The sequence below is a fragment of the Bidens hawaiensis genome, unplaced genomic scaffold, assembly GCF_021521415.1.
Source record: "Bidens hawaiensis isolate Kalapana, Puna unplaced genomic scaffold, B.hawaiensis_p1.1 tig00001179_1, whole genome shotgun sequence".
Classification (NCBI taxonomy): domain Eukaryota; kingdom Viridiplantae; phylum Streptophyta; class Magnoliopsida; order Asterales; family Asteraceae; genus Bidens; species Bidens hawaiensis.
In genome coordinates this window covers 2570208-2581293 of record NW_027491068.1, presented here as the reverse complement: position 1 = coordinate 2581293, position 11086 = coordinate 2570208, and the positions used below count along the sequence as shown (strand labels likewise).

The window sequence follows — 11086 nt, the reverse complement described above, 5'->3', positions numbered from 1 at the left end:
CGTAACCAAGTTAAGGTGAGTTTCTAGCCCCATTTCCTTGTTATGTTTTCGGGGTTGTGTGCGTACTCGATGTGATAGTTAATACACTTACCTTAAATGGTAAGTGTATGCCATGTATGATTTATGTGATAGATATTATGTTATGAATGTGAATGAAAGCATGTCAGTACGTGAACGATATTCGGATATTACACGTATTGACAAGGGAGATATGTATATGAAAGATGAATGTGTATGATATATATACATACATATATATACAACATATGAGTATGTATAAATGATTTTTAATGAAATTATATGTATGTTACGGGTATGTAAAGACAGAATGTACGAAGATGAAGAAGTAAGGGATCAGTCCCTAATAATATCTGAGATAGAGAAGAAAATAGGGATCAGACCCTTATAATATCTGAGATAGACAAGAAAGGGATCAGACCCTAATAATATCTGAGATAGACAAATTGACAAGGGAGGTATGTATATGAAAGATGAATGTTTATGATATATATATACATATATATATGTACAACATATGAGTATGTATAAATGATTTTTAATGAAATTTGTATGTTACAGGTATGTAAAGACAGAATGTACGAAGATGAAGATGTAAGGGATCAGACCCTAATGATATATGAGATAGAGAAGAAAGGGATCAGACCCTTATAATATCTGAGATAGAGAAGAAAATTGGGATCAGACCCTAATAATATATGAGATAGAAAAGAAAGGGATCAGACCCTAATAATATCTGAGATAGACAAGAAAAGAGGAATCAGACCCTAATAATACCTGAGATAGAAAAGGACAGTAACGATATAGTATGAAAGTAATAAAGTATGAACGTATGTATAAAATTATGTAATGAAAGTAAATTAGTAAGTAATTATTATGTATCTTCGGATGCATAATTGAAGGTAAGTATATGTATTATAAGATGTGTGATTAACTAGAACTCACTCTGAGTAGCTGACTTTTAGTATGCACGCAGGTGAGTAGGATGAGACAGCTGGCTTGAGTGGGGACACATGACAGAAGAATAAGAGTCTGGCATCTGAATACTCATGATATTTTATATTTAATGTTTTAATTTTGAAAGACAATAATGTTTTAAGACATTTTATGAATTATTATGTAATGTTTATGAAAATTTATATCTTCTGCGAAGGTTTTAATTAACTCTGATATAAATAGAATTTTTTTATGAGTAAATCCAACGTCCAATGTAGGGCACTGGTAACGGGGCCTTACAAATACCCTCCGTTATAGACAATTTCTACTTGGCCACCTCAGTGGTTATAGTATCCCCCTTCTTTCTAGCTTTGGCATTCAACCAAAATTCATGCACCCAACTACTGTGTATCTACAGGTTAGCAGAGATAGCATGCATCAAAGAGCATTCCCGTTGCCCCTTTACCATGGAGATGAACACCTTGTGCTTCTTCTTCTTTTGAAGATCCAGAGGACAGTACATATTGTGTTGCTACATTAAAACATAAGGCAAACATTAGAATTGATCAATGAGTTAAGACAAACAAATATATATATATATATATATATAAACACACACATACACACATACATACATACATACATAAACTGTTTAGAAGAAAAAATAAAAACATAAACTGAAATAAACATATTGAAATAAAGAAAAGAATAAAATTAAAATAAAAAACAAACTTAATATACAAGTTTTGAAAACTACCAAATGTAAAGGAATCGAATCGAGTTTTGTTTGCAAGATTCGAGTTGGATAAAGTTTGTTGAAAATATTCAAAGTATAAACCAATAGAATCGAGTATAAAACGAATCGAGTCGAGTTTAGAATGAATCTGGTCTAGTTTAGTTTGAATCTAATCGAATCTGGAGATTCGATTTGATTGAAAATAAGTTAGATTGGATTGATATTTTAGATATTCGATTAGATTTGAGTTATAATCAATTCGAATTATTTTAAGACTGATAGAGTTTAATTTTGTCCAACTGTCAATGAATCAAAACGAGTTTGAAACGAATCGAATCGAGTGTCAAACCAATCGAATCGAGTCTGGAACTTGATTTGAATGGTTTTGAATTCGATTTGATTAGAATCAAAATCAATTAGAATGGTTTGTTTATCACTTCGATTTGTTTCCTTTTGCCTTAGAGAAATCTTTAAGTGGCCATATTTGATACGAACCGAATTTGAATTCGATTCAGTTCGAATTGAACTCGAATCAAATATAACAATTTGTCCAAATCTTCCATTTTCTCTTCATCTTGGTCCATATGACCTCGATATACCTTTCTGGGCAGTTCCAAAACGCATACAAACACTTTACAAAGGTCAGTTATACCTAAACAGGTCCGAAAAAGACCTAAAATCTTAAAATTATACAAATGCACACAAAAACTCAATTAAATCAACCCATATGTTCCTCATGACTGTGTTGATAAGATTACAACATCAACATAAGCAAATAACAACATATAAAACCATTTTCATTCATGAACAGTTACGTAAGGGCTGGCGAAGAATAGGTCAAAATCAAACAAGAAACATGAAAGATGGATTACCGTTGGTGAAGGGTCCATGTTTTATGATTATCAAGTGTTAATGATGTGTTGTAAAACACACTTGTTTGCCGCTCGTTTTTATCATATTTTAATGGCTTAAGTATATAATAAATAATGATTTTAACTCGTTTTAACTTGATCTTACAAAGTTTGTTATCTTGTGTAGGTTACGAGTTTTAAAAGAGAAAAAGTTCGGGTTTTGGAAGATATAAGAGTCTTGTATAGTCAAGTTTTGAAGAGTAAACTCAAGGCCCGACCCAAGCCCACAAGAACCAAGCCTTGCATACTCAATATATTATATTATAACAAAGAAAATTAAAAAAACCCTAACATCCTAGAAAGGGCCGATCGGAAATCTCAAAACAAGGAAAAGAAATCAGTTGTTGTTTGGTTTTGGTGGTCGGATAGATTGGGTGGTTTTAAGGAGACAAAAAATTGATTTTCTTAATTGTGTGGCTGGAAATAAATCAACGAACGGCAGAAACAACAACAAATATAAAACAAAACACCCCTTACAACCTGCGATCGGACCAGGCAGCCAAGACAAGAAGAAAAAAATAATTTTTTAAGCTTTTGGCAGCCAAGGAAAAGATTAAGCTAAGGAGGTTTTGGACAGAAGCTAGGGTGGTTTATTAATCATTAATCTCAGCCCCAAACAATAGTAAACATTCATAAACTTTGTGTTCTCATTAGTGTTCATAACTCTTTGGTTTTGAACTTTAAACTTGAATTCTTTTGCAATTAAGTTAGGGTTTGAGTTGTTATTGATTATCATAGATTTTTGAATGATTTTAATGATGTTTGTGATGATTAATATGGTGTTTACATTGAGTTATACCTGTTGTCCAAAAGTTATGATAGGCTAAACTTGTTAGTTCTACCTAGGTTAGATGATTATTGTTAGGTTTTAGTGAGTTTTATCGATTGTTTGATCATTATGACTTGATTTGCTATTGAGAGTTTGGTTTAATATTGAATCATGTTGTGTTTAGTGGCTGTGATTTTATTAAATATAATTATAAACCTCTTGCTTCTTTTGGTCGAATTAGTTTTGATTGATTTTAGCTTGTTTGATTCTTTACTTGGTGTTGAGAATTTATTTGCAACAGATATCACCGTATGGTTTTGATGAGTGTGTTATAGTATAATTCAGAGGGTGAACACCTTCTTAGAGACCGAGAGGTGATAGGAAGTAAAGTCGTCTCATAGATTTTTCTTTTTAGAATTAGGATTGCGCGAGAGCGGGTTCGTTTCTTGTCGGGTTTGGGTTTGTGAGCGATTAGTTGGTCTAATTTATATTAAACCTAATTGTTCCTCTATCCTTGGTTGCTTAGTATTCGTTTCCATTAGGGTCGTGTGTCGGTGAGACCGAGAGGTGAGTCCTTGTGTTCGATACTCGGACTTCCTTTGTTCTATACTACTTGTGTTCGATACTCTTAGGAAGGTCTTGTCTAGAGTTTAGTGATCATAGACGTTTTCATGTGTCCTTGTGTTCGATACTCGGACTTCCTTTGTTCTATACTACTTACGATCGATACACTTGCCGGTTGTGTGTGGCTTCGTTTGGAGTTTCATTTTATAAATTTAAAGCTTAGTTGTGAGTTTCATAGAAAGAGCATCATTAGACACACATCAGTTAATTAACAAGAAGCAGGCGGATGTGTTTTTTATGTAGTGTTAGAAGTTGAAGTATGGCGGTGGTGAAGAATATTGATAACGTAGAGAGAGATAGTGTTTGAGAGAGTTTGTAGGGAAAAGTGGGTGAATAAATGAAAGATATTTTGGTTGGTCCTATTTATAGGGTCAGCATATCTCACGATAGGTTCAAAAAATCTCGAGTTTTAAACGATCTTACACTCTCAATCCTCGAACTCTTAAAATATTTACAGATTTAAACGTGAAAAATATTTACACACAAAATCCAAACACTTAAATATATACAAGATATATTTTTTTCATTCCACCATATCATAAACCCATAAATGTCACACTTGAAATTTAAAAATAAAACCAAATAAAATAAAATAAAATAAAATTAAAAGTAAGAAAAAAAAATAAAAATGAATAAAAATAAAATAAAACGTACTTAAGATAAATTTAATAAGTTAAAGCAAAACAAAAACAAAATATACAAAAGAAAAACAATTTGAAGTAACGATGAAATTAATATTATATATAATATAGTAATTATAAATATTAAAAGTTTACATAGTTTTGGTGAGAAAGATCACGACATGAAATCACATTATCCGTTAACGTCCTAAATCACACTAATATTTCAATATTATTATGCCAAAGACTCAAAGTCGATTGTAGATATAATTTTTCCACTTTAAGCTCAACAAATATTTTGATGTTAGTGTGATACGTTAAGGTATGTATTAAGCACAATACTTTTATGGACCCCATTTAATTCAACATGTTACTGACTCCATCGTACCTCGGGCATAATTTTTTTTATCAGATCACCCCGAATTGACTCCGCCCCCCTAGTGATTATCAAACATTTTAAGCTTATTTAAACTTTTGCAAACTTTTTCAAACAATAAAGGTTGAACTATGGACTTACTTGCCAAATTCGGACTTGCATGCCTTCATATAGAGCGTTTAGGACTTAATTTTTTGTCCCACGTTACGTACGTCTAATATGCCCCTTTTTGTTTATTAATTATCAACATTTTTTGTTAAGAATTGTCAACATTTGTGTATTGAATTTAAATACTTTTAAGTACATTATAGTTTTTATGCTCAATCTTTTTTATTTTCAATATTTGTATTTAAAGAAAGAACAATTTTTCTGGTGATCAATCACTAACATGCTCGTGTATGACCGATTAATAACATTTTTGTATTCATCAATATGACTTAAAAGTGGAGTCATGTCACTGCTTCATAGACGTAAACCACTAGCAAAGGCGGGTAATTAAGTTTATATCAGCATGACACTTACTCATTTGTCAAGCCTATCTACACATCAGTCGATGATCTTGTTGGCTTTTGATCTACTATTTTCATGTGTTAGGATCATTAAAGACAGTTTCTTATCATTTTCCAAATGTCGGGTTAATTTCTTAAGCTTTTCGAATTTTTAATTATCTGAATCCCTCTAAACAGGAGCTCCCTTTAAACGAGAAAACATTTTAAATCATTTTCTAATTTTCATAAAAAAGATAGTAAAATACAAAATAAAACATATGGAATAAAATATAAAACATTTATTTGGTCAGTCAAGTGACTTAATTTTATGTTTTTCTTAAAAATAAACTTAAATCTTTTTGGTGAGTTAAACTTAACTCATTTTCTCCCTCTAAAATTGTGACTTATTTATTTATTTATTTATTTAAAAAATATATATACAAATTCAAACACATAAAAATATAAAAAAGAAATTTAATCAAAAGAAATCATACCCAGCGACTCTACAATGTATATAAATCGGGTACGATAAAAGGCTTTGTTTAGAAGGTCGGCAAAGTAGTAATATATGTGGACCCTTTCAGTACAGACAAGTTTTCGATCATAACAATTACGAATGGAATTCGAAAGTCAATATGTTTTGTCTTAGAGTGTTGGACTGGGTTTTTGACAATATAGGCAACTGATTCGTTATCACACTTGATATGGGTAAGAAATTCAAACAATAATCCAGCAGCTGATGTTGGATCCATATCACTTGTGAAAAGTAAGCGGAGGCCGCAATGTATTCTGCTTCAGCTATAGAGGTGGATACAGTGACTTGCTTCTTGCATTGCCAAGAAATTAATCAGTCTCCTAGGAACTGACATCCTCCTGAAGTTTATTTTCTGTCAAGATTACATCCCCATAATCATTTTCGGTGTATGTGTGCAATACTAAAGGTGAGTCTTTGGGGTACCAAAGACCTAAGCAAGGCTATCACTTTAGATACCAAAAGATACGCTTGACAGCGGTTAAGTGTGACTCTTTTGGATCGCATTGATATCTTACACACTGACAGACAGAGAACATAATGTCCGGTCTGTAGGCGGTAAGATACATCAGACCGATAAAAGGTATTGATCGGCTGACTTTCCCGATGGATCTGGAGCTAACGCAGGCCGAGTAGCAATAGGAGTGAGGAAGGAATTGGCGCCCTTGAACCCAAAATTTTGAACAATTTCACGAACGTATTTCTTTTAATGAATCAAAACCTTTGAAAATACTTTGCCAATCACACGGTAATGACTTTTTAAAGACTTGTATAGTATATTGTTTAAACTATATTAAATCGATTCGTGTTATTTTATCATCATCAGTTTATATTTACTTGACCCAACACATATGTAATTCGTAAGTAAATTTACTGGATCGTCACTGAGGATCCCGTCCTTCTGTTCAACTTGAAGGCCCAAAAAGAAAGTCATTTCCCCCAATGAACTCATTTCAAACTGACTTTGCATGACCTTTCCGAACTCTCTACATAGATTATCACATGTTGATTTAAAGATAATGTCATCAACATACACTTGGAAAAGAATTTGATCGTCCTTTACCTTCTTGACAAAGAGTTTTTGATCAATAACACCTCTTTTATAGCCATTCTTTAATAGATGTTCTGCTAAGGTATCATACCAAGCACGAGGTGCTTGATGAAGGCCATAAAGAGCTTTATTAAGATGGTAAACGTAGTATGGACGATCCTGGCCATTCCTTAAAACATGTTCTGCTAAGGTAGCATACCAAACACGAGGTGCTTGATGAAAGCCATAGAGAGCTTTATTAAGACGGTAAACGTAGTAGGTAGCATACCAAGCACGAGGTGCTTGATGAAGGCCATAGAGAGCTTTATTAAGACGGTAAACGTAGTTTGGACGTTCATGATCTTCAAAATCTGGCAGTTGCTTGGCGTAGATTTTTTTTTTCACTTTCCCATACAAGAAGAAAGTCTCTACATCCATTTGATACACTTTAAAGTTAATGTATGAGGCATAGGCTAAGAAGAGACGAAATGCCTCGAGCCTAGCAACAGAAACATAGACTTCATCATAATCAAGACCTTCACACTGAGAGAAACCTTGTACTACCAGCCGTGCTTATTTCTTATACTCACTCTCTTGTCATCCTTCTTATTTCTGAACACCCACTTCCTACCAGTTAGTTTCTTGTGCTCCGCCTTATTAACCAGTCTCCACACATTGAGCTTCTTGAACCGTAATAGCTCGTCTTGCATTGCTTCAACCCAGGAACTTTCCTTGAGAGTTATCTTGTAGTCCTTCGGTTCGACCTGTGAAATAAAACAAGCAATAAGACATCTGTTAATGGTACATGATTTGCTCCTTGTTTAGACACCGGATGCGGAAGAAACAATGATGTTTTCTGTTGGGTGTGTCTGATGAATGGGTAGATGGGGAATATCTTCCACTAGATTGACTGGTTCCACTTGAAGATCAACTGTCAGACTCTCAATAGGATGGAATATGCATGGAGCATTAATCAGAACATCAGTGGCTGGTTGAACAATGTCATATTGATAAACCACATGTTCTTGAGCAATGGGGCCATCCCAAAAATTTTCCCAAATGGAACAAAAACTACAGGAACAGGAGTAGAGGCAGTGTTGTCAGAATTTCCATCAACAAGTTCTTCAGCAATAGCAACTTGTGCATTGTCATTTGAAGAAGGAGGTGTGGGAACATATTCAACCACACTAGGTATTGCTTGAACGTTTATTTTGGGATCAGTCTAAACTGGTTCCACATTGTCAGTTGACAGGAACGAGTCATCTGAGTCTGACTCAGAAGCATCTTCAACAGCTACCAGATATGTTGTATCAGCTGGTTGAGGAGCATGATTTATGACGGCTGGAGGAGGGACTGCTTGTAACACCACGTAGACCACCCTTATAAACTTAGGCCAAAAATAACAATTCTTAAAAGCATATGGACATAATAGAAATTTGAGATTTCAATCCATCGCGATACGTGATGGGACAATCATACACCCATCGCGTAACACAATGGACTTGCACTTAAATCGATAATAGGGCGGCTATGCGATACGCGATGGCCAAACCAATAGGACCATCGAGATATGCGAAGACCTTGTTAAGTAAACGGGTACACGTGTCCAACCACGTGTCAACACGTGGCACGTTTTGACAGGTCATGTGTCAACATGTGGCATTCTTTTATAAATTGCGGCTTCATGATACGCGATGGCCTGCAATATACTCCGTCGCGTATCGCGAAGGGGTACAAAATTAGCCTATAAATAGGTGGTGACGGGATTGAACCCAAATTCATACCAAAATACCTTCATTCCAAACATACATAACCTAGGGAAGCGTGTCGATTGTTGTGAAGAGTCTACGTTCCATTTTCTAGAAATGCGTGCAAGTAACGAAGTCCCAAACGAGTTATCAATCCTATAAGTGTGTTTAGATCAAGACCCTACCCGTCAAAGTTCACTATTTTCTTATTATAATTATTATTATCATTTCGAGTACTCGCACTAAAGTAGGGGTTATGTTTAAGTTGTTCAATTTATAGCTTAGACATTAAACGAGGCTATTGTCGTTAACCTTGAAAGTATTTTATAAACATTCACAACGAGTTTTCATAAATGTTACTTCTTAATGAAGTAATGTTAACAAAGTTATATTTTGATGAGCATGTAGTAAATTGTAAGGGGGATATCCTTTCCTAAGGATAAGTAATTCGTATAAATCCCAATCAACCGCGGGACCAGTTTACTTACCTGGAGAAACTCACCAACGTGTTAGAACCTATTAATCCAAATCATGCTATATTAAACCTCACATAAAACAAAGTGTTTTCATTCAAAAGTAAGGTTGAAAACTTTATCAAGGATAAGCTTAAGGGCAATAGCTTAATCAAGAAACACCATTCAAATATTTATACAAACCTATTTATGTATAGGTTAATATCATTCTCATTCACAATCAAGGTTTTCAAACTCATACCGACGTTACATGTGAATACGTTAAACCTTTACAAACAGTCAAAACATATGTATACTCTATAAATATGAACTTGTTGTTTATCTTAAAGAGTCAGTCAACATTTACATGAGATTATGTAATCTCTAAATCGTTATGATACAAAATAGAAAATAAAAGCAACTCAAACTGATTACACATGTGTCTAGATCCATACATAATTGTCTAGCCTAAATAGTCAAAGGTTATGTGGCCATGGGCTAACAGTCATAACTAGTTCTCCGTCAGGGACTACATGGCTCAGTGAACACTTATGTGTGTGTAGGGTAGTGGTACAAATCCCAGAAATGAAATACTTTCCGTTGAGCTATACAGAAAACTATATTTGTATTATAACTGTGCTATAAATATTTTTAGAGTCATACGTGCTCACCAGCACATAGCTGACGTATTTTCCCACCCATTGCAGGTAACTAAGTATTAGTAAGCATAGCAAGGATTGAAGTCATCATGGAGATAGAAGCGCGTTACAAGATGGCTCAGTTTTTTATAATGAAATCCTTGTAATATAAACAAGTGTTTTGTAAATGAATACTTGGGTATTTAATTCCCAAGTGAACTTTCAATGTAAACTAATATTTTAATCAACCTAAAGTCTTTCGCTAAAATTAATCCATAAACTCTGATATATTTATAAAACAGGTACCAACTCATGGTCACACTTCTAGGCCCTAAGTCGGGGTGCGACACTGCTGGCTATACATTTATGTTGGTGGGGCCAGTAAACAGATTGACGTCATTCAGGCTATCGATAAGAATTTGCATTAACATTGGTTCAGGCATAGAAGTTGGAACTTGAGTGCCTGTTGATGGTGGGGTACACATGCCAGGAAACTGATTGAACAGGTAATCGTAGTCAAACAACCAGTTGGGTCCCGTGCGAGCATCAGTAGGGTTAAGCTCTTGCCAATCAACATTGAAGGATTCCACAATCACCTTTGTTATATTTTTGTAAACACGATAAGCGGTTTTGTTGGCTGCATATCAAAAAAGTAACACCCATCCACATTTTCACCAAATTTGGGATCTTGGTGAGCACTTGTATGAAGTAAATTGCATGGAAATCCATAGGTTTTGAAGTAGTTGACTTGCTGCTTGGTCTTATAGTAGACTTCAAAAGGAGTCTCCTTTAAGCGCTTGTTGATGATCAAACGATTTTGTATGAAGCATGCAACATTGATGGCTTCACCCCAAAAGAATGATGGAAGTTTGGGGTCTGACAAAATAGTTCTTGCAGCTTCGATCAACGTTCGGTTGTGACGTTCAGCCACCACATTCTGTTGTGGAGTGTACGGGGCACTGAACAGGCGATCTATCCCATTTGAATGACAAAAGTCATCCATAACTATGTTGCAGAATTTTGTTTCGTTGTCGCTTCTAATACATTTCACCTTCTTTTCAGTCTACCTTTTCTTGAGAGTTATGAATTTGATCAAAACCTGTACGGTTTCATCCTTGTTCCCTAAAATGAAAGTCCAACTGAAATGCGAGATATCATCAGTAATAACAAGACAATGGGCTTTTCGGCCATTGCCAATAGATGAATGG

At 34.5% G+C, this 11086-nt stretch overlaps 1 protein-coding gene across 1 annotated transcript; it reads right to left on the bottom strand.

Annotated features, from left to right (window-relative positions):
• Positions 1-1366: 1366 nt before the first annotated feature.
• Positions 1367-10881, bottom strand: LOC143561996 (uncharacterized). The gene is made up of 5 exons (XM_077049930.1): positions 10578-10881; positions 10241-10515; positions 8116-8262; positions 7631-7804; positions 1367-1486 (listed from the first exon to the last, which is right to left on the bottom strand). The coding sequence occupies exons 1-5, from the start codon at positions 10879-10881 to the stop codon at positions 1367-1369; spliced, it is 1020 nt and encodes a 339-aa protein (XP_076906045.1).
• Between the last annotated feature and the right edge of the window lie 205 nt (positions 10882-11086).